Raw genomic sequence first — 27,027 nt, 5'->3', positions numbered from 1 at the left:
CTGGGGGGACTGGCTAGCCCCAATTTTTATCATTACTTTTTGGCTGTTCAGTTGAGCCATATATATGACTGGTTTCACAATGAGGATCCAAACCCTTCCACCACCTTACTGGGCTGCCAGATGAGGTTCACTGTCAAGTACCCGCGCAATATCAAAAACTCTCTCCCAAAGAAGTTTCTTTTCTAGCCTGGTCAGCAGCAGATGGATTCATGTCTGGGGGAAAGATCCCTGTTAGCCTGAATGCACCCTTGTGGCCAGGGGCGGACTGACAACTCATGGGGCCCCCGGTCAATAGGGGATCATGGGGTCCCTGTGTCCTTGCCCAAACTCAAAAAAGCCTATGAAAAAGGTACCAGGGGCATCTCATGGGGCCCCCTACTGACTCCGGGCCCTTGGGCAGTGCCCGAGTTTCCAAATGGTCAGTCCACCCCTGCTTGTGGCATAATCCTAGGCTCAAGGAGCTCTCTAACCACCCAGATGCCTCTCGGTGGATTGCCAGTGGGATTCTCTATGTTTGTCATGTGTATTTCAACAGATTTTCTATTCAATTTGATGTTCTTAAAGCAAGGACTGGCGTTACCAAAAAAATGTTACTTTAAATATCTTTTCTTGCGCCATGCTGTGCAAGCCCAATTTGGGTTAACAGAGGTAGACCTAGCTTCCTCTCCTAGAACATCTTATGGCCGACCCCGACAATTACAAAACTGGTGACCACCTTTTATGATATGTTGCAGTCTGCTGGTCCACATCCCTTTGCTTCCTCATACAGGAAATGGCACACCTACCTCATTGATCTCATTGACAAGGACTGGGGGGAAGTGACCAAAACCTTTCTACAAGATGTTATTAATACTGCTGATAAGCTTATTCATTTCAAATGTATTTACCAGCTGCATTACACTCCTGCTAAGTTGAATCACACGGGGCTGGTAATTCCAGCTAGTTATCCTAGTTGCAGGGCACTGTCTGTCAATGTCTTACATGTGTTTTGGTCTTGCCCAGAAATAGCATTCTTCTGGGCTGAATTATTAATTATGTTTGCAACTCATTTATGTTTGAAAACTCTGAGGACCTCAGAGGTTTGCTTACTTGGAGTACTTGAAAAAAATTTTCAACTTACCTGCAATCGTATCGTCTTTCATTTGATTTTTTTTCATGCAAAAAGGCACTTCTGTTTGCATTGGAAGAACCCAGTTCCGCCCACCTTAAACTATGCTTGTTTGATCAAGCAAGCGCTACACCTTTACAAACTCATTTATAATGGTCATGCCTGTCCTAAGAAATTTACAAAAATATGGCAGCCCTGGCTTGATATACTGGCTTCCCAAATGGTAGATTTGGCCTCTTCACAATCTTCCCTTTAAAATTAGACTGAGTATTTTTTACTTACCTTGGTCTGAAGAGAGAATGGTGTATGTGTGTATGGGTGTGTGTGTTGTTTGTATGTTTGTTTTTTGTCTGCCTTCGTTGGCTACTGTCTTACGGCTCTGCCCAGCCGACATTAGTGCCATCAGTTGTTGGTAGATGGCAACTGTTTTGTAAGCTTTACTTTAAAAAGTTGAATAAACATCTTTAAAAACAATCATTCAGGATAAACCCAACAGGTTGGTTGTACACAGTAGATTGACTTGTGTGCAACAAAGGTGCCTATACATAGATTGAAATTCGGCCAGTCCCTGCCAAAATGACTGAATTTTGATCCATGTATGGCCAGTTTAAGGTTCCTTTTGAACATGTGTGAAACTGTCACATGATAGCAAGCCACAGGCCCAATCAGCTGCAGCTATGGAATTCCCCATCCTGTGGCCAAGTGTAATAAAGGTGTGGGGGTGCTGGTGATATTGTTGACCTAATATGGCCATATTGCCATATTTTGTTAATGACATTGTCCAAATGTGGCCATATTAGGTCTTTGATGTCAGCATCTTTCCAGGCCCTTGTTATGCGGAGCGCTGCAGGGCAGGGAATTTCACAATTGGGCTGGTGGCCTGATATCATGTGACTTTTTTCCATGTGCTTGGGCTGCACAGAGTTCAACCCAAACATTAGCTCTTCTCTTTTGGGAATAAGAACTCCCAAATGTTATCCTTATTTCATACAAACCTCATATACCTATATATTGTATATTGTTGAATGCTACATACTGTTCATTGGTTAATAAAAACATATTAAACTAAATAAGGTGATTTGATCATGCATCAAGTATTACACGTTAGCCATTTTCTTTTACTCCATCAAGGAAGCAATGTATATTAAAATAAAAGAAGAAAAACATCTAATATAGGCTGCGCAGTCCCAAATTTTCCAACATAAAAGTGAGAAGTCTTGGCTGTGACTTGTTTAATAAAGGATAATCCTATTAGACTGATCGGAGAGCATATCCCAACATTGTACTCCTGGATGAGTATTACAACCTCTGTAGATTATTATATTCAAGGTCCAGTTGTCCTCATTGTGGAAATATCAGCTTTGGTTGGACTTTGCCTTTACAGCTGGCATAACTAAGATTGTAAGGGTACTGTATTCCAACAATTGGCTGTTAGGGATGTTCAGCAGATTCTAGGTAGGAGTTCAGTATCCAAAAATATGTAGTAGTGCAAACATTTATTTTCTGTGTGTTTCCCCTTAGGTATCTTAGGACCAACTCTACGTGCTGAGGTTGGGGATACTTTAAAAGTTCACTTTAAGAATACAGCTACAAAACCTCTTACTATCCACCCGCAAGGAATTTCATACGGGAAACTTTCTGAAGGTAATCATTGCTTTTTTTCTGTTGTATGTAATTCTAATGGAATTCATATTGCAGTACGAAAAATGTATTGTTGTAGTGGAACTGATATTCTTGTAATAGTTTGCCTCTGATTCAAGGTTTTGTTTTGGGTCATATTGTATTTCTATATTATTTGTTTAACATCCACTGTATAGTAGATGATTACATTGTCTAGTTATTTCAATTTATTTAATAAAACTGTTGTAGGTTGCCAACTGGCTCAAATCTCACAGGCGGGGTCTCAGTGACACTACTCTATGTGCTGCAACACAAACCTCCCATGTAAGATTTTAAGTTTTAAAAAGAGTACAGCAAAATCCCAAAACAAACATAATATATTGTAGATTATCCAGTCTTTAAATATAGTGGCTGCACTATTTTTTTTAGTTTTTTACCCTCTATTTGCACTGGTGATCCAGCTAGTAACACACATTCTGTCCTCCACTCTATGAAATAGCAACAAAGCCACCTCTGTCCTGCAGCGCTGACAAAGGTAGTGTTAGATGTACTGGCAGATTTGGACTAACAAATTAAAGTTGAACTCCAGCTAACACTTTTTAAGCAGTTACAGCAACAATTTTTTCCTTTTGGGAGAAAGGTTTTACATAAATAAAAGCTAACCATTGTAATCCCCCTTAAAAATATTAAATGGTTTGTATCAACCCTCTAGCTGACACTTTTGCTGCACAGCTTGGTAGTTAAAGAAAATTGAAAAATAACATACTTATTGGCTGGATCAACAGATGAAAATAAAGGAAAAAAGCAAGATAACTAATGTAGCCACCACATTTAAGGATAGGTAGGCTGCAATAAATAAAATGTTTACTTTTGGATTTAGATACGCTATATTGTTCTGATAGACAGGCCACATCAGATCTTCAATGGCACACACAGACTGCCACTGCAAGGCTTCAGGCCATTAGTGTATTGCTGTACAAAGTTGATCCTTTAGTCTCATACATTAATGGTTATGTCATTTCAAAAGTCATTTTCAATATTCTTAAATCTGCAGCTGTCAAAAAATAACCTGCCATGAACATGCTTATTCAGGATTTTATAGGAAGACAACTAGTGACTGACAACACAGATCAGGTATGTTCGGACTAGGATCCAAATCCATGTGTGTGAGTCTGCCAGAATGCTGTCCCTTGTATGGGCCCTGGCTGCAGATGACTGGCTCATACAGGTTATGGCTTCCTGGTGGGCTCACACACGTAGGTTTGAATTTTAGTCCTTTTCTCCCAGTCGCTAACCTGGGTTGTCACCCTCTCACATCTGCTACCAGTGGAGACCACAAATGGTAACCAATACTCATTAGAAGCTGTGTCCTGCTGATTTCACCATCAGGAAGCCCACCGCTGCTTTTAGGGGCATCTGGCATTTTTTTTTCTGCCTTTTAATGCCCCTCCATGTTAGCCTCTGTGTCCACACCATAGCCAGCTACAAAAAAAAAGTAGCGAGATACTGTATGTAAATATACAAAGTTGCTAATGCGGCATAGCTCTTGTCACAGATGCCCCCCCCCCAGCCCTTGCGCTGTCCCTGCTCTATCTCTGCAGTCTCTCATCCATGCCACTCCCCCCTCCTGCAAAGATGAAAGGCATTCCTAAGGCCAGCTTGAGCCACGCTAACTCCCCCCCCCGGTTGCCTAGGTGACTAGGGAGGTCCGACCAGTTTTAAGAAGCTGATGCAGAGCTCCCAAGGTATTCACCACTGGGTAGCTGATGGAAGGAGCCCGAGGGCTGCGGCCTGGACCTTTGTGGCCAGGCCAGGCAGAGACCCAAGTCTACCTAGGACCCCCCTTCTCCTAGAGCTGGGGAAAACCGATTGCTAGACTCCAGAGATCCAGACTCACACCAAACTCCCTGTTGGATTACTTGCTGCAGAGACTCTCCCTTGGCTCTCATTGTTGGACTTTAAGTGTGTTGGTCCTTCCGTGTCGCCGTGGGCTGGCGTATTCACCCTCCCTGTGAACGCCCCTATTCGGTGACTGTCATCTGTTTTCCTCAATAAAACTTTGTGCGTTTGCCATGTACTCTGTGTGTTCTGTCCTGCCTACGCTCCGTCACAGCTCTACAATGTTATATTGTATCATAGTGGCAATATTTTAGGAATGCCACATAGATGAAAAAAAATATCTGTAAGCTCTAAATTGGACCTGTTGGCAGGATTAGTGTTTTAGGAATAGCATTGCACTCTAGAAAATAGTTCGGCTAAATACAGTGTTATCTAATCCTTACAGTTCGTCAGTTTTTCTGTCAATGATGAAGAGATAATTCATGCATAATGTAAAATGTACATATTTGGTAGCTGAAATGGCAACATTCCACTATAATGTTTTATGCATTATTGATGGTATACATAGCTCTGCCAACTCTGCCATAAAAATAATTGCTAAAAGCAACAGAAGGTACAGTAAGCATAGATAATACAAATATGTTAAAGATGAATTCTAGGTATGGCAGATTTTACATTCCTACATTGGTCCAGCTTGGACCAATGTAAGTATGTATGTGCCATATCTGTAGGATGCCTATGTAAGCTGGAAATCACTGTAATAGGCACTGCTACTACAGTGGTCTTCACTAGTTTATGGGTCCCTACTGCATTGTGAAGTCATTCACTCTACATGGACACCATTCAGGGAATCCTTTGCATTTTCTCAATAAATTGATTGGACAAGAATAAACAAATATTTTCAAGTGCCCACCTCTAACTGATACTGACACCAGAAATATATGATGCTTAAACCAACCAGTGGAGTTTGATACCATAATCGAACAACAATCAAAAGACAAAAACTTGCCTTACCTGGAATTCATGTTTAAATAGAATTAGAAATGGTAAGTACATACAACTGCAGAGCAGTATATGCACAGCAAAATCAAATTGCAACTAGAGGAATCCCTTGGAAATGGTACCTGTGAAATCACAAGTATCACAATGTTAGGTTGTGGTTGGAGAATTAGGAATGCCACATATTTTACAGACAAAAAGTCCTGAAACTGTTTCTTTTTAGGGTCAAAATATGCTGATGGAACCTCCTCGCTGGAAAAGTTTGATGATTCAGTATTACCAGGCCAAACCTATATCTATAGTTGGGACATCACAGAAAACATGGGACCCAAAGAAGATGACCCTGATTGTCTTACCAGTATTTACTATTCTGCAGAGAACACAGTGCAAGATGTGAACTCGGGATTGCTTGGCTCATTGCTGATATGTAAAGAAGGTAATTTGAGGTTCCAAGGGATTAAGGTTGCTCCAGTAGCAGACTTTGACGTACTACAGGCTAGGTACAGTTCATCAAAAGCCATTTATGTGAAAAGTAGTATGTTTATTGTTGGAACGCATAAATATATTTTCTTTTCATTAGATCAGAACTTCTTTACTTACCTTGCATCTTATAAAGGTGTTACCCCATGCAAAATTGTTATACAAAATTGGAGGAAGAAAAATAATACACATAGTTTCAAACAAGAAATCTGACGGCACACATAACAAAAAGCTAAAACAGATTTTTCTACAGCTTTTAAAAACTGTCCACTGTATTTAATCTAATCATATACTAAGACCACTTAAACTGTGTTTGTATTTTAGTAGTAACTCATTGGGGTAGGGAGTGTTGTTCTTACATAGAAGCCCTTTTAGTGTATGTACACTAAATATGAGTTTTAAGTCATTATGGAGATCACAGTGGTCCCAACAGTGTGAAAGTTATCCAAGGACTGAAGGATGTCTCATTACTAGTTCTTTGAGATACCTTGGTCCAGTGTTTTGTTCAGTCAAAGGCAATGTATACTGCAAGGCCTCTTACACTCGGATGTATTCATTTACTGCTGTTTAAACTCTGGACCTTGTTGACAGAATGAACCTGAATGAACCTAAAATGCTCCGTAAAAACCTTGCGCATACACCCATGTATAGGTGTGTAAATGTGCATACAGTGAAGGAAATAAGTATTTGATCCCCTGCTGATTTTGATTATCACATGTTTATGCACCCGTGTGAATGTCTCCATTGAAAACCATGCAGCTGCGTTCAGATCCATAAATAAAAAAGGCTTGTAAATGTCTTTTTTTCTCCAGCCATGTGAATGAAGCCTAACTGATCTTTACGCAGCTGTGTGCATCATTCCATAGACAACAATGTGTTCAGATCAGTAAAACATTGTGTTTTTACTTCAAACTCCAAGAGACCTTTTAGTATATCATTTTTTAAAAATATTTTTTAAGTAAATTGAATATTTCATATTTACAACTTGCAACAAGCATGCAGTACTCTGCACTACTGTTCCACATATTCATTAGGCTGACCTTAAAGTAGAACTTAAGGCAAAATGTTTTTTTTATCTTTTCATTTTTGATGGGGTAAGGGAGGGTCATAACCTCTGTCCGTTTTTTTTTTTTTTTTGCCATCTGTTTACCATTGGGGAGATTTCCCTTCACTTTTGCCCATTGCCAAGATAGGAAGTGTGGGGAAATCTCTCCAGAGTAAGGGAATCCTTGTTATGATGTTATTTTGTTGTCTTCTACTTGTCTTCTGCTCTTAGGAAGTCTGAATTATGATGGAACCCCAAAGAACTTTAACAAAGAGTTTGTGCTGTTGTTTGCGGTGTTTGATGAAAATAAAAGTTACCAGGAACTTCCATCAAAGAAGGAGAGGCCAATAATGTACACAATCAATGGATATGTGAAGGGAACTGGGCCAGGTATGAATTTGCACCACTTTCCATTTAATATTTTCTGAGTTTTTTTAACCAACCAAATACCAGAAGGTTACTTAATTTCCCAAAACATTGAGGCAAAAGTAAATAATAAGTATATAGTATATTATAATATGATATATAAAAAATAAGAAAATCCTGGAATGTCCACTTTCCAAAGAGAGGCTATTTGATATGTTTTAAAACAGGAAGTAAGAAAAAGGTTTTCAAAATTTTTTATTTCCTTTATAAAGGACAAAAATCAAATCCAGTGGCCCCTCAAGAAAGTTCTATCTGTCTAAAGAAAATTCAGTTGTCAGTCAAACTACCACAGTGCTTTATTGGATTTTTTTTTGTGTTCTTGCTGTATGCTGATTAAAAACACGTACGGTTCCCAAAAGTAATATAACATGCACTTACAGCCCACAGAATGCCAGAGGAGCACTTCCCTGGAAGGGGTTGTGGTGTTACTGTGTGAGACTGTGAACCCCTAAAGTTCTTGAAGATTTGTGGCCGCCAGTAGGAGAAGCTGTCATAAAAGACACTCTGTAATGAGAACCTTATTCTTTCCCTCCTCGACAGGTACCTCTCTCTATTGCTACTCCTTTTCTCTCCCTAACAAGCTGGGACTCTGTCCCTATCTTACTCTTACACTGCTGGTACACTGAATGACACAGAATCTCCTATTTAAGGAATTCTGTGCCAAGATGGCCACACAAATCACACAGTATTTGGTATCCAATAAGATATGCTCCCTAAGATGGTTGCCAGGGGTACATAGCACAGGAAAAATTAGTCCTCAGTGGTCTCCTGCCTGCTTGAATAAATGACACAGTGCCACCGTTAGGCTGGTAGATATTCTGCAGCCCAACACCTGCTTACAAGCATAATTTTATTTGTTTATACAGTATATATTTTTTTTAAAGTGCACTGCCTATGTACCTTTAGTAAATCAACCCCTCAGTTAAATTTTTTCCTGAAATACATAAATCAGGAAAACTACTACATTATTACGAGCCACGAGAGGGAGCGGAAGAGAATCAGGAGGAGGAGAATCAGCTTCCAGCTGCTTCATTGAAAGCCATACAGGGAGATCGGTGCTTGAAACTGTCACTCTGCTGCACCGATCATCCCTGACTGTGCATCAGATCCCCCTTCCGGGCCCCCTGTGTGCTCCTCAGCCCCCCCTCCCCCGCAGGTCTTTGATGCCTCATCTTCTCTGACAGTGCCCAGCCCCTCCCCAATCCTCCACAACAATGGCAGAGCAGAGGAAAGAGCCTGGATCTGCTCTGCCTCCCCTGTCCCTGCCCACACTCCAAACCTCCATGCAGCATCTGAGAAGCAGATGTGTGGGAAATTGTGTCCAGATCAGCCGGCATCTCTGTAATGCTTCTAGATGTGCACTCCTTCCTTCCTCCATCCATTCCCTCCCTCCCTTTTCTTCCTTCTTTCCTCCATCCCCTCCCTTCCTTCTTTCTCCATTCCCTCCTTTCCTTCCTTCCTCCTTCCCCTCTTTTTCTTCCTTCCATTCCCTTCTTTCCTCCCTTCCCTTCCTTCCTCTATCCATTCCCTACCTCCCTCTCTTTTCCCTTCCTTCCTCCATCCATTCCCTACCTCCCTCTCTTTTCCCTTCCTTCCTCTCTCCCTCCCTACCTTCTTTCCTCTCTCCCCTTCCCTCCTTCCTTCCTTCCTTCCTTCCTCTATCTCTTCCTTCCTTTCCTTCCTCCCTTCTCTTCCTACCTTCCTTCCCTCCCCTTCCTTCCTTTCTTCCTTCCTCCATCCATCCCTTTCTTTCTTTCTTTTTTTCTTTCTTTCTTTCTCTCTTTCTTTCTCTCTTTCTTTCTCTCTTTCTTTCTTTCTCTCTCTCTTTCTTTCTCTCTTTCTTTCTTTCTTTCTCTCTTTCTTTCTTTCTTTCTTTCTTTCTTTCTTTCTTTCCTTCCTTCCTTCATTTATTCCCTCTCTCCCTTTTCTTCCTCCATCTCCTCCCTTCCACTGCCCCAACATAATCATTGTGAAAAAAATAATACAAAAAGATATTGTAAAAAATAATGTACAAATTAAATAATAAAAATAAAAACAATTCTGACACCCACACCATTGCTCTGTTGTCACCATCCACTAGCCACCCAAATGCATTTAGAAAAAATGATAAAAATAATAAAACATTACATTTAAAAAAAATCATAAAATTGTGAAAAAGAAATATAATAATAATAATAATAATAATAACAAACATAAAGAACTATTGACACCATCTACTGCCCTACTGACAACATCCTGTACATACTATCCACTGCCATACACTCCACACTCCTCTCCCTGTACATATTACCCAATGCTATACACTTCACACTCCTCTCCCTGTACATACTACCCACTGTCATACACTCCACACTGTACATTCCCTATTTAACATTACCACATTCTGCACTATGTAAGTCATCTCAGACACTATTTAACCACACCCCTTTTAAGCCACACCCAATTTTTAGCAATTTAAAACACACCCCTCTCTCTCTTTATTTCACTCCTCCTCTCTCTGTCTCACTCCTCCCCTCTCTGTCTCACCCTCCCTCTCTCTCTTCTCCCACATGGCAGCCATCTTTAAACCTGGAAGTTCCCAGTGACTTCTACAGAAAGAAGCCAGGAACATTCATGCAGTCTTTGCTGCAGTAAATATGTAAATGCCCCTTCTTTGCAGCTGAACTGCAATATGTAGGTGGGGTGTTGTGTGGGTGTGGTTTAAGTGTAGGCGGGGACACAGGGGGCCCAATTATCTTTTATTGTCCAGGGGGCCCCTACAGTTGTCAGTCCGCCCCTGCTCACAGCCCCATTTGTGTTAATATACAGTATCATTACCAATGTATAATGTATAAAGCATCAATACCAAGAAGTAAACTATGGACCAGAACTTTGTAGGGACCATTTAAGGACCATTTGTTATAGATGGATTCTTTGGCAGTTGTCAATAAGGCAACTTTGTTGTGCATGGACATTCTGCCACACTGTAATGATATCATGTAAAATAAAATGTGGAGTGTTTTGGGAGTCAGCCTTGTATGGAAGTGCGCACTCTGCAAGAAGCAACTCAACCCTAAAAGAGGTTCATATGTCATTACTTGTTGTCCCTAAATACTCTTAGGGCTTTATCATCTGTGCCATTAATAAACATGATAATGGATATTCCAATATGCTGAGGCACCTGTAGCCCACAAAACCATTTTTCAAACAATTTTCTGAAATGCAGTTATATATATTTGTCTAGTATATTTTTCCTATGTACCTGTTAATTATGTTTAAACCTTATTTTCAGATTTAGAAGCCTGTGTTGATGACAAAATCAGTTGGCATCTACTAGGCATGAGCTCCAAACCTGAGATCTTCTCAGTTCATTTCTTTGGCCAGACCTTGAATGAGGATCATCACAGTGTCTCAGTCATAAGCCTTGCTAGTTCTGCTTCCACTACAGCAAACATGACCGTCACTCAGAGTGGAAAATGGACAATATCCTCCCTTAATGAAAAGCACATTGAAGGTTAGAAGTCATTAATTCTGTAACACATCTGTAAGGAAACTGAAAAATGCTGGATTCAGATGTAACATTTCTACTTTTTGTAGACACTAATAGGGCTTGGCGTATGAATGTTTGCAAAAACATTTTCTATGCTTGATCACTGTACTTGTATTTAAGATAGTACTGTTGCATGCATTAATACAGCTGCTGTACACTGCATCTGGGCTGAGCAAATATACCTGTAGCTGTGTAGAACAGGCTTAGGTGGCACGTGTGCAAGCCCTAAATGTTCCCTTGACTGAGGATATTATATTTGCCAACACTTGTATCTATATATGTTTGCTGTAGTCTGAATGAAAAATTGTATGGTATTAGTGAAACATACTGTTAAAATTTTACATGGTAAATAAAGTCAAAGTCCATCTCATATTTATATTCTACTTTTGGGTGTGTGCTGGATTTTGTCACCAAATGGCCTTTTAGTGGCTCCATTGCCCTCAATAGTACCCTTTTTGTTCCGATCTACAACCGTTATGATGCCAAAATGGTTAAATTCCTCCTGCTGTAATGTCAAAGAAACATAGTTGCATTGTGACCACCGCCAAACATGACCCATTTATAATGATTATAAAGCTTCAGTTTTTTATCCCAAAATATGAAACATGTTATACTTACAGTACCTGCTCTGTGCAATGGTATTTGTACAGAGTGATCCCTTTTCACCTCTTCTGGGGCCCCCTGCTGGTGTCTTCGCTTTCTGCTCCCATTCGAGTGCCCCCATAGCAAGCCACTTGCTATTGGAGTACTCATGCGGGCTTAATACTTAGCCTCACAAGATTTGATTGACAGTACTGGGAGCCAATGGCTCCCTCTGCTGCCTTTAAGTCCTCTGAGGAGAGAAAAAGCAGCGCTGGATTGAGATAGGACTCAGGTAAATGTTTAGGGGGGCTGGGGGGGCAGTTGATCATGGAAGGTTTTTACCTTAATGCAGAGAATGCATTAATGTACAAAAACGTATGCCTTTTCAATCAATTTAAGTTAATGGAGCTAAGCCACAACTACCCTGCAAATGCATCGGTGCACACATTAGTAGTGCGATGCTGTTTGTAGATTGCTTTTTAAAGAGGTGGCAAGGGCTGCTGCTAGTATAAATGTAGCCTTACTGGCAAAATCTCCAGGTTAGAAACTTTGCAACAGATTCACAAAAAACTGCTTTCTTAACTTTTTCTTTCCAGTCCTAGCATCCAATATTAGAGTCTGTATGCCTGGGGAGGTTGGAAGGATCAGCAATCACGTGACCACTGCCAGTTGCCGATCATTAGTGGGGAACCATGAGCTCGGTATCTCATGCATTAAGTGCAAATGTGAAGCACAGATGCAAAAGGGCAGGCATAGTTGTTACTTGACAAGTGTTTGTCACTGCTTCTGCAGCTCATGTTAACCCCCCCGATACCGGAAGATCCCCGCTGTAGTGGTATCTGGGGGTAGAGGACAGAGGCTCCACCCACACAGCCATGTCATTCATTCACAGAGATCTGGGCATGAGGTCCTGCCTGCCACTGCGGCAGATGTACTTGTAGTTCCCAATGGAGTACATGTGTGGTGATCAACTGTCTGTACCTTGGTACAATCATAGAACTGAAGAAAAAGTCTGCAGGAGCCAGGCATTGCGTATGCGATCCACTGATCACGTGTGCAATGTATTCTTTTTGTCCTGCAAAAATATGTGCATTTATTTATTTACTTTGAAGTGGACTTAGCGTTTAAGAAGTTGAGCACTTTGTTAATGCTTTGTATGTATTTTAAAGCTGGTTTCGTGTTGCAATCTGATTGCACAGTTTCTGTACTATCTCCTTTAGGTTTGCCAGCAGCTACATAATGTTAGTCCTGTAAATGGTCCTTTCACTACACATTTGGTAAATCTAAAGGAGTTTGCAAAATCATATTACAATATGTGTTGCCAGTTTTACATATATGAGAATATATTTAAACATTTTATTCCAAATGTAATCTTTTACAGCTGGAATGCAGGCCTTTTTGAATGTTGAAACATGTCTTAATAAACAACGTAGCAAAAAACCAGTTTACCAAACACGTTTTATTAAAAGCTGGGATCACTATATAGCTGCAGTTGAAGTTGACTGGGATTATGCCTATCGTGGTTCGGAGGCCTCTGCAAGGTAATATTCTCTGCACATTCATAAATATGAAACTGATGGTTCTAAACTTCAGGGGCTATTGATTGGAAAACCTTTTATCAGTGGCCCTGGGAGAATATACAGGTTTTGTTGTGTTGGCCACACTACTAAACTTGATAAAATTGTGCAATTTGTCTAGGTGTTGAATAGGTATGATAGAAACGTGTATATGTACTGTATTTCAGCATGGCATTGTAGAGCTGCACAAGTATCTATGAACTATTGACCAAACACATGGCACTGCAAAACCCCAACCTTTCCGGTTAATGCACACCCCCTTTTCCACATATCTATCACAAAGGGAGCATGAGACGTTGGGGTTGATTTACTAAAGACTGTTTACTTTACAAGAGAATTACCCCTAGGGTTTAGTGAATGTGGTGAAGCTCTGTTGACTTTCATCATCCAATCACATGCTAGCAAAAATGCTGTTTTTCATATTTTCCTTGCCCGTGATTGGATATTCTTTGCAAAGTAAAATTGCACCACATTCACTAAGCTCTTTGGAAATTTCCTTGCACAGTGCAACCTCCCTTGCAAAGTGAACAGCCTATTGGCCTTTAGTAAGTCAACCCCTTTATGTACCAAAAAACTGGGGTTGATTTAGTAAAGGCAAATATATTATTCACTTTGAAAGGGAAGTGTGTTGTGCAAATGGATTTTCCCCAGAGCTTAGTGAATGTGGTGAAATTTTACTTTGTAAAAAATACCCAATCACATGCGAGGAAAACTTAAAAGAACAGCATTTTGCTTGACCATAATTGGATGCTGAATGCCAGATCATACTGTATCTCTTAATTTTTGGTGTAAAAATGTGATTTACCTTTGGCCAGATTACATACAGTATACTGTAAATGTTTCATATTTACTCTTTTGCAGCCAGCAGGTAAAGCAGTATACAAATGCAGAGCTAGTGCTGGGCTTTCTTATTAGTTTTTAATGCATAAAGTAAGCACATCAAATAGCCAAACTGCTTTAGCAATACGTTTATATTAGGCATATACAATACACAATACAACCACCTATTAGGTACTGATAACCAAGTATGTCAAAAGCAAATCTCTGGGTTGTTGAAATGCCCTCTCTAGTGCTTCCACTAGTGCCTGTTTGTCATAACCTCATTGAATGAAATCCTCCAACATCCTCCATGCCTGCTCACGGTGTATCTGAGCATGTGATTCCCCAGATTCTGATAAACTCACTGTATGGCAACCCACATTTTAGATTCTCTGGATGGAAACTTCTTCTATGCAGGTATGTATTTCTGTCAGTGGACTTTTTGTATACATTTGTGTGCAAAGTACTGTTTTCCTGTATCACGAGAACATCTAAAAAGTTGGTAGCCATTCTACTGTATTCCAAGGTGAAAGAGATATTGGGGTGGCATCCATCTAGCTGTGTTTTAAAGTTAAATAAATCTGCCTCAGTGTCATGTCAGATAAAGAAATCATAATCTATGTACCTAAGCCATATCAGTACATGATCCAGGTACAATGGGTGGCCATATACATATCTTTCCTCAAAATTTGCCATAAAAAGATTTGCATAGCTAGGGGCCACATTAGACCCCACCGCTGTGCCTTGGCATTGCTGGGAAAATTCTGCATTAAAACAGAAGTAATTGTTTGTCAGGATAATTTCCAAAATATCTAAAAAAAAAAATAAAAGAGTCTGGCTCAGCTTTCCTTTTTTTATTCTATTCTATTTTTTTTATTGTATTCCTGTATGTATTTCTGAACATCAGCTCTTATATGTTTTAAGTTTAACTTATATGTTTAAGTGTAGCTCCTTGCACCTAGAGGCATGAATGTTCTTTGCTGTTAGTCAGCAATGGAATGTACATCTTTATGGTATTATGCTTGATGTTAGATGACATACTTGGTTATCTGTACCTACTAGGTGATTGTATGTACTGTATATGTCTAATACCAACTTATTGCTAAAGCAGTTTGGTGATACATTAAAAACTATTGTACTAACATATTGATACACTGTGGAGAGGTTTAAGCACCATAAATAATAATATATTGCTGGTTGTTGAATGGTGTAGTTCAGTGGTGGGCAACCTTTTTTTTCAACTGAGCCAAATCTCGCCAAAACCACGATTGAAATTTATTTTGAGAGCCACATTTTTAAAACTGAAAATACATCCCCCATATAGTAATTCATCCCCCATAGTAATTCATCCCCCATATAGTAATTCATCCCCCATAGTAATTCATCCCCCATAGTAATTCATCCCCCATAGTAATTCATCCCCCATATAGTAATTCATCCCCCATATAGTAATTCATCCCCCATAGTAATTCATCCCCCATATAGTAATTCATCCCCCATATAGTAATTCATCCCCCATAGTAATTCATCCCCCATATAGTAATTCATCCCCCATATAGTAATTCATTCCCCATAGTAATTCATCCCCAATATAGTAATTCATCCCCCATAGTAATTCATCCCCCATATAGTAATTCATCCCCCCATATAGTAATTCATCCCCCATATAGTAATTCATCCCCCATAGTAATTCATCCCCCATAGTAATTCATCCCCCATGTAGTAATTCATCCCCCATATAGTAATTCATCCCCCATAGTAATTCATCCCCCATATAGTAATTCATCCCCCATATAGTAATTCATCCCCCATAGTAATTCATCCCCCATATAGTATTTCATCCCCCCATATAGTATTTCATCCCCCATATAGTATTTCATCCCTCATATAGTATTTCATCCCTCATATAGTATTTCATCCCTCATATAGTAATTCATCCCTCATATAGTAATTCATCCCTCATATAGTATTTCATCCCTCATAGTATTTCATCCCTCATATAGTATTTCATCCCCCATATAGTATTTCATCCCTCATATAGTATTTCATCCCTCATATAGTATTTCATCCCTCATAGTATTTCATCCCTCATATAGTATTTCATCCCCCATATAGTATTTCATCCCTCATATAGTAATTCATCCCTCATATAGTAATTCATCCCTCATATAGTATTTCATCCCTCATATAGTATTTCATCCCTCATAGTATTTCATCCCTCATATAGTATTTCATCCCCCATATAGTATTTCATCCCCCATATAGTAATTCATCCCTCATATAGTAATTCATCCCTCATATAGTATTTCATCCCTCATATAGTAATTCATCCCTCATATAGTAATTCATCCCTCATATAGTATTTCATCCCCCACAGTACTATTCCCCCCCCCCCTTCTAGTAAGCCAAGTCCCCCGTATCAATTCACTTACCTTTGCTCCGCGCGTTCCTCTCGCTGTCTTCCCGCGCCGTTCGGGTCTTCAGGGCGGACTGTGAGAGGAGCCTAGCTCCCCTCCCCTCACGTTCGTCACGCTGCCCCGCCTACACACATCCTGACAGCCACATCCGCGGGCCGGATTAAAAGGTCCGCGCGGACTTTTGGGGCGGCCGACCGAGAGGAGGCAGGGGAGCGGCCGACCGAGAGGAGGGAGGGGAGCGGGCGCCCGGCACACAGAAGAGCCGCATTAGAGTGGGTAAAGAGCCGCATGTGGCTCGCGAGCCGCGGCTTGCCGACCACTGGTGTAGTTAATACTGGTGTGCAAACCTTTATTGCTAATTACATGTGCTTTCTTATTAGATACCCCAGCAAATATTACATGTTTATTAGTAAAATATTCATTTTTGGACAAGTCATAAAAATAATTGAACAAAATAGTTTATAGACATCTAAACTTTCAAAGAATGTTATATACAAATCATAACCACTATAGTTGTGATTAAGAAAGGCATGTTAAATATGAGCTCCCTAATCAAAATGGTGGATTGAGGCTCTGTCTCATTTGCATGTTTGAGAATTTGGAATAAGTAAAGAAAATAAATGTCTGTTCTTTGTATATGTCTTTTTTAGCACATCTTGTCACCAGACCTTTAAAAAGGTAATTTATCAGCAATTTTCAGATGGCACATTTACAACTCCAACTGAACCTGAAAGATCAAGAAGAGAACTTGGACTGACTGGTCCTGTCATTCGAGCTCAGGTTAAAGACACAATTATGGTATGTACAAACAGCTATATCATTTATTTATAAATGCTTTAAATGTTGCGTAGATGTAGAAATCAAGTAAAGTTTTTGAGTTACTTAAGATGTATAGTTTAGGATAGAATGTTAAAGGGTTAAAACTCATGGGGACTGATTTACTACAACTGGAGAGTGCAAAATCTGGTGCAGCTGTGCATGGTAGCCAATCAGCTTCTTACTTCAGCTTGTTCAATTAGTCTTTGACTAAAAACCCAGCAGCTGATTGGTTTCTATGCAGAGCTGCACCAGATTTTGCACTCTCCAGGTTTAGTACATTGACCCCATGGCATCTATTTAAATTAGTCCACATTGCAGTTAAAAATTCTATTCACATGCTTCCGTAATACAAATAACTCTTGCTAAAGTCTATACAAATGAATATCTAATGTGACAAATATTTCCATGTATTTTAGGTTGTATTTAAAAATATGGCTAGTCAGCCTCACAATATATATCCACATGGAGTGTCATTACAGAGGTTCTTTAAGGGATATGTACCTGATCTAAAAGGTTTGTATTTTGTTTCTATATCACATTCTATCCTAAAATACTGTTTTTTTCTGTGAAGTGAAATTCTATCTCAAGGTTTACAGTGACACCTGCTTTTTTTGTGTCTCTTGTCCTCCATAAAATATAGAGAGAATGGATAGACCAAAGAGAGGAACTAATGCAGGCCACAGATGAGTCGAAAATCGGCCATTTAAAAAACAAAAAAAAACAAAATGAAAAATCGGTCATTCAATCGGCCGAGGTTACCACCAATGGTAAAAAAAATCAGCCGATTTTCGTCCCGTTTATGGCCGGCATTTAACCCCATAATTACTTCTGTCCCTTGCAGAGACAGGGTAGCACACATAAAAATAAGAAGAATAGAAGAAGAGGAAAGAAGAAGAAGGAAAAGAAGAGGAAGAAAAAGAAGAAGAAAAGAAGAAGAATTCCAGTCCGCTATTATATTTTATATGAAAAGTCTTGCGGCTGCAGCAATGTATCCATTTGTATCCATTTCGGATACAGATGTTTTTATTCGGATACAAATGGATACATTGTTGCAACTGCAAGACTTTTTCATATAAAATATAATAGCGGACTGGAATTCTTCTTTTTCTTCTTCTTCTTCTTCTTGCAGGTCACAGCTCATGCGCAGATTTTTTATCGGTAAAACGATCGGCCGATTTGCCCATCATTGCTGGGAAAATCGGCCGATCGTCAAAATTGGCCGCAAATTTTCCAATGTGCCCGATAAAAAAAATGTGCAAAAAGCCCGAAAAATGGCTGACCAATTAACCCACTAAAATTGCAAAAAACGGCTGCTTTTTTTTCCGGCCGAAAAATTGGCCGATTTTTGACCCGTCTATGGCCGGCATTAGAGTTTCAGCTGACAAGAGATTCCTGGCTGTAGTGTTATTACAAGGTGGAGTGAGGTTTTCCCCTCGGGAACAGAGAGTAAGCTGGGGCTACGTACTTCACTGGGACAAATACCCTATCCCCTTATAGCTGTTATGACAGGACGGTAAAAGAGCAGAGAAAATTTACATAGAAGTTCAAACCGAGAATACAGACTTCAGGCCAAGGTGTGTACACATAAACTCTTACTGGAACTTAGCTTCTAGTAGAATTACACTCAGGTGGCTACAAGAGTACTCTAAGGGAAAGCCTACCACAGGATCATGGATACATCTCAACTACATTCTTGACTCTTATTACATTTTATTATGTCCTGCTGAGGAGGGGCATTTATTTACCCACACATGCAGACTGGGCACACTTCCATATGTTGGGCAACCTGCCCTTGTGCCCATCAACATTCCTTGACTTTCTCAATTCCAGCTCCAGGGACAAGTTCCTATGGGCAGTGCTCCCAAATCACTTATGATGAGGAACTTTTATCTCCTTACTTGACCATCCCTAATTCCAAACACATTAATAGTAACATAAAAAAAATATAAATACAATTAGGCAGACAATTACAATTAACCAGGCAAATACAATTAAGCTTAACAAGAAGCATTTAAATTGAAAAGAAAATAGTATTGCATAATAATGTAAATAATGCTTAGTAATCCTCTGTGATGATTGCCTCAGCTCAGTCCAGAGATAGAGGCATGCAGAATCTGTATATTCATCTAAACTTTTACATCCCAAGCAGTCAGACCAGTATAGCTACTTCTCTGTTAAGAAACAATAATCACTGGGCATATTAACCAGCCACAAGGTTACTGTATCAAAATGGATTTTCCCCATTTGCCCAGCGATAAACAGAAAATAAGCCCCAATACTTAGAGAGTGTGTATAGTTGCATTTTTATTTATGTTCATAGCTAGAAGATAAGATTTGTAAAATTATTTTTTCAGATAGGCAAATGTAAAGCTTGTAGCCTTTCATATTTACCATTTTAGTCAGAGAGTGACACTTTAGGTTCTATACAGTTTAAACAAGAAACTGTTGCTTTTCGGAGAAAGCCTATGTTACTGAGTTAATTAACCAATGTTCAAACTTTACATGCAGCTGAAATAGCCAGAGGAGAGACAAACCATTCATTCTCCTGATACACTCATTAGGCTCTATACCTTGTTTTAGATAAACAGAAAGCCTAGCACCAGTTACTCTCTTTCTTTTTGAAAAACCATTAACATCTGCAAATCCATTATAATCCCCTAGCTGTTTATGTCACTGTAGTGCAAGCTAGATTCTTTATCTAAAAGGTATTCAAGGTTGTGATAATATGCATGTTTTTACTAGGTGAGGAGATGCTGAATAATACAGTCATGCCTGGTGAAACAGTCACCTACTTCTGGACAGTTCTGGATAATGATGAGCCCACAAAAAATGATCCGCAATGTTTGACGAGAATATATCACAGTACTGTTAACATATTGAAGGATATGGCATCTGGGCTGCTTGGAACACTTCTAATTTGCAAGTCAATGTCACTAAATACCAGAGGATTACAGGTATAATTGGGAACAATAGGACATAGAAAAGCTGGGAAGCAACTAAAGCACATTTAACTAAATAAAAAAAGAATACTTACTGGTAAACTGTAGGTTAGAGTATTTAAGTTCACAAAAGTATACATTATTACCAGTAGTGGCTTCTGATCTGTTTTCTGATTTATATATTCATTTTTACATGAAAGGTAATATCAAGCAACACATGTTCTTTAACACTAAAATATTACAAAATCTAAACTAAAATTTGGGCTTTTGCTTAAACAAAAATCTGATAAAATGTATACTGCATCAGTCTCCAACATACAAATAATATTTTGACCCACTTGGTGGATTCACCATAATTTTTGTGCTCATAGACAGTGATTATAATTTTACAAATTAGATTACAGATTTGTCAGCTGCTGATAGTTTACCAGAATTCAAAGAGCACTCGGGGCAAACCCTTTGAGCCAGCTAAAAATCTTAGGGTTTGATTTACTAAAACTGGAAAGTGCAAAATCTTTTTCAGCTCTGCATGGTGGCCTATCAGTTTCTAACTTCAGCTTGTTCAATTAAGCTTTGCTAAAAAAACTGGAATCTGATTGGTTTCTATGCAGAGCTGCACACGATTTTGCACTCTCCAGGTTTAGTAAATCAACCCCTTATTCCACTATCTGAAGAGGCCCACGCTGTTTGACATGGTCAGACTTAGAAAAGGTTTTAACATATGTTGGCTTTTTATTTTTTAAAGATATTTATTAACATGCTGGGTGACATAACTACAGTTCTAAATTGCAGTATAGTACTTTAGGAATGCCCTTGGTGTAGTAATTTTAAGACACAATTGTTTCTTTTTCTTTTTCATTCTTGTAAATGGCTGCACAAAATGTTGGAGCTATATAACCCCTGAATAATAATAATAATTTTCTATGTCTTTTTGATCTACCTACCTCACACTTTTTAAAGTGATGGCATAGGCTTTTCAGCTTGGCACTGGGGTACAGCAGTTCTTTATTAATGAAAAGAAACATTTCTTTTTTTTACTTAAAATAAAAATGTGATTTGATAATGCTGACAGGTTGCCTATTGATCCATATCAAGAGTATTATGGTGGGGCAGTCAAAAGCTAAAAACAAGCTCATGGTTTCAGTAGCTTGTTCTAAAATTTAACTGCTGGCCTTTCTCTATATAGCATAGATGAGTTGGGTAGCTGCGAATTTATGGTATCACCTCTACATGCCGGCAAGTGGCAGCCCTTACCCCTTACCTGGGCTCTCTGTCCCCAATCTGTATAGGTTGCAAGCAGTTATCTAACAAACCTCTGATATCTCCATAAAAAGAGCCTGGTGTTGGCACTAGTAATTAGACATGTGCACACCGTAAATTTTCTTTTCGTTTCATTTCAATTCAGATGTATTAGTTCATTCAAGAATTTTGTTTTGTCATATTCCTTATGTTGAACCCATTCATTTTCAAAATTAATTTTGTATTATCGCCATGTGTTTCGTATATTCATTGGCCCAGGTAGATTTGAAAAATTTTGCAATTTTTCCTGAAGATTGCTATATATTCGATTTATTATCAAATGGGATGGATTTAAATTGGAAGGATTCAATATTTTCAGGCGCTAGCCCAACCCACAAAAGAAATAGCATGAGCTGACTGGACAATATCGACTGGCGTCATATGCATCTGAATTAATGAATGGAATGAAATTTGGATCCATTCGTTATCTGAATCTACTACACATCATTTGACGTCATCTCAATGAAACAAAGGCATTCGTTAATTTGTTATACCATTTTTTTATTAGTTTACATTCGTTAATATGCCCATTCGAAGATTTCTATACATGAAATGAAATTTTCGTCCAAAAACGAATCAAAGCAAAATGCACATGTCTACTAATAATAAAGAAAAAAGTTAATTCATTTTTTAAAAATGTAAATTTATTAAAAAGAGTACAAAATTATTTTAATGACCTCTAAACACGTACATACATATATACATATTTAGATGTATGTACATGCATACATTTGTTTTGCATGACACATATCCCCACATGCAATTACATTTAGGCCTAAAAAGTTTAGAATTTTTTACAATATGTGGTATCAGTGTGGGAAGTAAAATTCATTTTGAGGCTATATATTCATTCTTTATTAACTTGACACAGTATTTTATATTTAATAGATATTTGGAGATTACATTGTGTTCATGTGTACAAAAAATTAGTGAATAAAATGTAGATTTTGTAAATATTTGCACCAATATTTTGTGTCATAAAAAATTAAACTGCCATCTTTTTGTTCTTCCGCTTTTAGAAAATCTATATATCTTGCTGCCAGACCATTTTTTCATTTTTATATTAAAATGAACATGATTTGCACATAAATTGCATACATATTGTTTACAAATTGATCACAGTTTATCATCAGAGCTAGGGCTGCTACAATTTGTTGTTTCAATGTCTGTTTATTGGATTTTGGTTTACTTTGCATAACTCTGACCTGTATGTAGCTCATCGATAATTGCCTACTTCTTCCACTTAGGAAAAAGCAGACGAAGAGCAGGTTGCAATGTTTGCAGTGTTTGATGAGAATAAAAGCTGGTACTATGAAGTCAATAAGCTAAAAGCCTGTAGCTGGATGCTAACCAAAGACCCCAAAAGTCTCTACAGTTCCTATGTTATCAACAGTAAGTTACATTGGATTTTTCATCTTATTAAAACTGATCTTCAGGATAAGCAAATATTTTCCAAATACATAAGGCATGTATATTCTTGCTTGAATCTTGGCATGTCTTGTGTATTTCTTTCAGATCTGTGTAGTAATCCAGTTTGAAATCCTGTCTTTGCGCAGGAGCTTCCTGTAATAAAGAACGATTGCTACTGATGTCTCTCTTTTTGTGCAGGGTGACTGGTCTTCTATTCATCCCCTCCTGTAGTTTTCTGCAGGCATCCAGTGGGTAGGTCTGCTGGGCCCTTCCCATAGCTCTGTTCTCTACACAGGTTATATGCAGCACAATGATAATGCTCAAAACGGATGGCTCAAAATGTGCCACATCCCTGTTTAATTTAGACCAACAAAGCATTTGACATGGTGGGACTTTTCAGGTACAACAAAATTGTTCTTTTAAAACATACAGTTTATTTGTACAAAAACCACTTTAAAATATTATATTTTCATCAAATTTAGTTTATAAAACCACATTTGTATATCAAACTTGCATTACATCTCAAATATAACATAAATTGCAAATTCAGATTCTCAAAATCTTGAAGATTTTCTTGGATTTTATCCACTTCATCAGGAGTAAGAGATGAATGTCTCTGAATATAAAAACATACAGTATTAACACATATTGTATTCCGTCCAAATGTACATGTACAGTTTTTAAATTTACCATTTACCTGAATAAGCCATAAAAGAAAAGGAAAGAAAACTGTTAGAGGCCCAAGCAAGGAGGCAGATCTGCATGTTGGAGTCCCAATTCAGCTCTTACATATCAGAGGATGCTACACAGGCAAATTGATGGATTGTATCGCATACTATATTCATAAATTGAATGAACAGAGAATATATATGTATGGGATGCATGTACAGTTGTGTTCAAAATAATAGCAGTGTGTTCAAAAAAGTGAATAAAGCTCAAAATCCTTCTAATAGCTTTTATTTCCATACACACAAATGCATTGGGAACACTACACATTCTATTCCAAATCAAAACATGAAGAAAAATATATCAAATTTGTGTTGTTCCTCTAAAAAAATTGAAGAAAAGTGAATATTAGACTGTTCAAAAAAATAGCAGTGTTTGTATTCTTCTTTACAAACTCAAACATTCACTATATAAACTGTAAAATATGTTTGAAGATTTTGCTTTCCTTTGAATCACTTAATTAATATTTAGTTGTATAAGCACTGTTTCTGAGAACTGTTGTACATCTGTGTTGCATGGAGTCAACCAACTCCTGGTACCTATGAACAGGTATTCCAGCCCAGGATGATTGGACTACATTCCACAGTTCTTCTCTATCTCTTGGTTTTGCCTCAGAAACTGCATTTTTGATGTCACCCAACAAGTTTTCCATTGGATTAAGATCCGGGGATTGGGCTGGCCACTCCATAACGTCCATCTTGTTGGTCTGGAACCAAGATGTTGCACATTTACTAGTCGTTTACTAGTGTGTTTGGGGTCGTTTTCTTGTTAGAACACCCATTTCAAGGGCGTTTCCTCTTGAGCATATGGCAGCATAACCTCTTCAAGTATTCTGATGTATTCAAACTGATCCATGATCCCTGGTATGCGATAAATAGGCCCAACACCGTAGTATGAGAAACATCCCCATATCATGATGCTTGCGCAACCATGCTTCACTGTCTTCACAGTGTACTGTGGCTTGAATTCAGTGTTTGGGGGTCGTCTGACAAACTGTCTCCGGCCACTAGACCCAAAAAGAACAATCTTACTTTCATCAGTCCACAAAATGTTGCGCCATTTCTCTTTAGGCCAGTCAGTGTGCTCTTTGGCAAACTGTAACCTCTTCAGCATGTCTTTTTTTCAACAGTGGGACTCTGCGGGGGCTTCTTGCAGATAGCTTGGCTTCACATAGGCGTCTTCTAATTGTAACAGTACTCACAGGTAACTTTAGACCTTCTTTGATCTTCCTGGAGCTGATTGTTGGCTGAGTCCTTGCCATTTTGGCTATTCTTCTATCCATTCGAATGGTAGTTTTTCGCTTTCTTCCACGTCTTTCAGGTTTTGGTTGCCATTTTAAAGCATTTGTGATCATTTTAGATGAGTAGCCTATCATTTTCTGCACTTCTTTATCTGTTTTCCCCTCTTCAATCAACCTTTTAATCAAGGTACGCTGTTCTTCTGAACAATGTCTGGAACAACCCATTTTCCTCAGAATTTCAGAGAGGAATGCACTGTAACCAGCATGTACAACATTTGCTGCCTTCCTTCCTTAAATAAGGGCGATAATTGCCACCTGTTTTTCAAAAAACGAATGACCTCACTAATAGAACTCCACACTGCTATTATTTTGAACATGCCCCTTTCAATTAGTGATTCAATTACACAGAATCAGCAGCATGCATGTCAGGACTGTTGGGTCTGTTGGATTTCTATTACTCTACTACACCTGCTAGTAAATTATTTGCCATGTAGAAATATAATTTCTACCAAAAACAGTGATTGATCAGGTTAGTGATGTCTGACTGCCTTTATTTTGAACACAACTGTATGTATATATATATATATATATATATATATATATATATATATATGGATATATGAGAGATATTTCTAATACATTATAAATAATCTCGACAATATATTTTCTCTTCATACAATTTATGAATATAGTATGCAATACAATCCATCTGTTTGCTTGTGCAGTGTCCTCTGGTATGTACAGTCATGGCCGAAATTGTTGGCACCCTTGATATTTCTCCAGGAAATCATGTATTTCTCACGAAACGTATTGCATTAACACATGTTTTGCTATACACATGTTTATTCCCTTTGTGTGTATTGGGACAAAACAAAAAAAGGGAGGAAAGAAAGCAAATTCGACATAATGTCACACAAACCTCCAAAAATGGGCTGGACAAAAGTATTGGCACCCTTTCACAACTGCGGATAAATAAGAATGTTACAAGCATGTGATGCTCCTGTAAACTCACCTGGGGCAAGTAACAGGTGTGGGCAATATAGAAATCACACCTGAAAGCAGATAAAAAGGAGAGACGTTCACTTAACCTTTGCATTGTGTGTCTGTCTGTGCCACACTAAGCATGGACAACAGAAAGAGGAGACGAGAACTGTCTGAGGACCTGAGAACCAAAATTGTGGCAAAATATCAACAATCTCAAGGTTACAAGTCCATCTCCAGAGAACTAGATTTGCCTTTGTCCACAGTGCGCAACATTATCAAGAAGTTTGCAACCCATGGCACTGTAGCTAATCTCCCTGGTCGTGGACGGATGAGGAAAATTGATGAAAGATTGCAACGCAGAATAGTCCGGATGGTGGATAAGCAGCCCCAAACATGTTCCAAAGACATTCAAGCTGTCCTGCAGGCTCAGGGAGCATCAGTGTCAGCGCGAACTATCCGTCGACATTTAAATGAAATGAAACGCTATGGCAGGAGACCCAGGAGGACCCCACTGCTGACACAGAGACATAAAAAAGCAAGACTACAGTTTGCCAAAATGTACTTGAGTAAGCCAAAAGCCTTCTGGGAAAACGTCTTGTGGACAGATGAGACCAAGATAGAGCTTTTCGGTAAAGCACATCATTCTACTGTTTACCGAAAACGGAATGAGGCCTACAAAGAACAAAACACAGTACCTACGGTAAAATATGGTGGAGGTTCAATGATGTTTTGGGGTTGTTTTGCTGCCTCTGGCACTGGGTGCCTTGACTGTGTGCAAGGCATCATGAAATCTGAGGATTACCAAAGGATTTTGGGTCGCACTGTAGGGCCCAGTGTCAGAAAGCTGGGTTTGCGTCCAAGATCCTGGGTCTTCCAGCAGGACAATGACCCCAAACATACGTCAAAAAGCACTCAGAAATGGATGGCAAAGAAGCGCTGGAGAGTTCTGAAGTGGCCAGCAATGAGCCCAGATCTAAATCCCATTGAACACCTGTGGAGAGATCTTAAAATTGCTGTTGGGAAAAGGTGTCCTTCCAATAAGAGAGACCTGGAGCTGTTTGCAAAGGAAGAGTGGTCCAAAATTCCGGGTGAGAGGTGTCAGAAGCTTATTGATGGTTATAGGAAGCGACTGATTTCAGTTATGTTTTCCAAAGGGTGTGCAACCAAAT

The 27,027-nt window shown here is 38.9% G+C and overlaps 1 protein-coding gene across 1 annotated transcript in view; it reads left to right on the top strand.

Annotated features, from left to right (window-relative positions):
* Positions 1-27,027, top strand: part of F5 (coagulation factor V) — a 170,480-nt gene that overhangs the window by 26,901 nt on the left and 116,552 nt on the right. Inside the window, exons 3-11 of the mRNA XM_089665178.1 lie at positions 2,630-2,752; positions 5,790-6,002; positions 7,323-7,481; positions 10,789-11,010; positions 13,010-13,169; positions 17,092-17,239; positions 17,677-17,773; positions 20,003-20,214; positions 22,746-22,890. Coding sequence (XP_089521304.1) covers positions 2,630-2,752; positions 5,790-6,002; positions 7,323-7,481; positions 10,789-11,010; positions 13,010-13,169; positions 17,092-17,239; positions 17,677-17,773; positions 20,003-20,214; positions 22,746-22,890 — 1,479 coding nt within the window. The remainder of the gene's footprint in view (positions 1-2,629; positions 2,753-5,789; positions 6,003-7,322; positions 7,482-10,788; positions 11,011-13,009; positions 13,170-17,091; positions 17,240-17,676; positions 17,774-20,002; positions 20,215-22,745; positions 22,891-27,027) is intronic.

The sequence above is a fragment of the Staurois parvus genome, unplaced genomic scaffold (assembly GCF_062004578.1).
Source record: "Staurois parvus isolate SC_StPar_1 unplaced genomic scaffold, SC_StPar_1.0 ptg002140l, whole genome shotgun sequence".
In the NCBI taxonomy this organism is placed as follows: domain Eukaryota; kingdom Metazoa; phylum Chordata; class Amphibia; order Anura; family Ranidae; genus Staurois; species Staurois parvus.
Note: the sequence above shows the minus strand (reverse complement) of the source record. Positions and strands in the feature narration are given on the sequence as shown.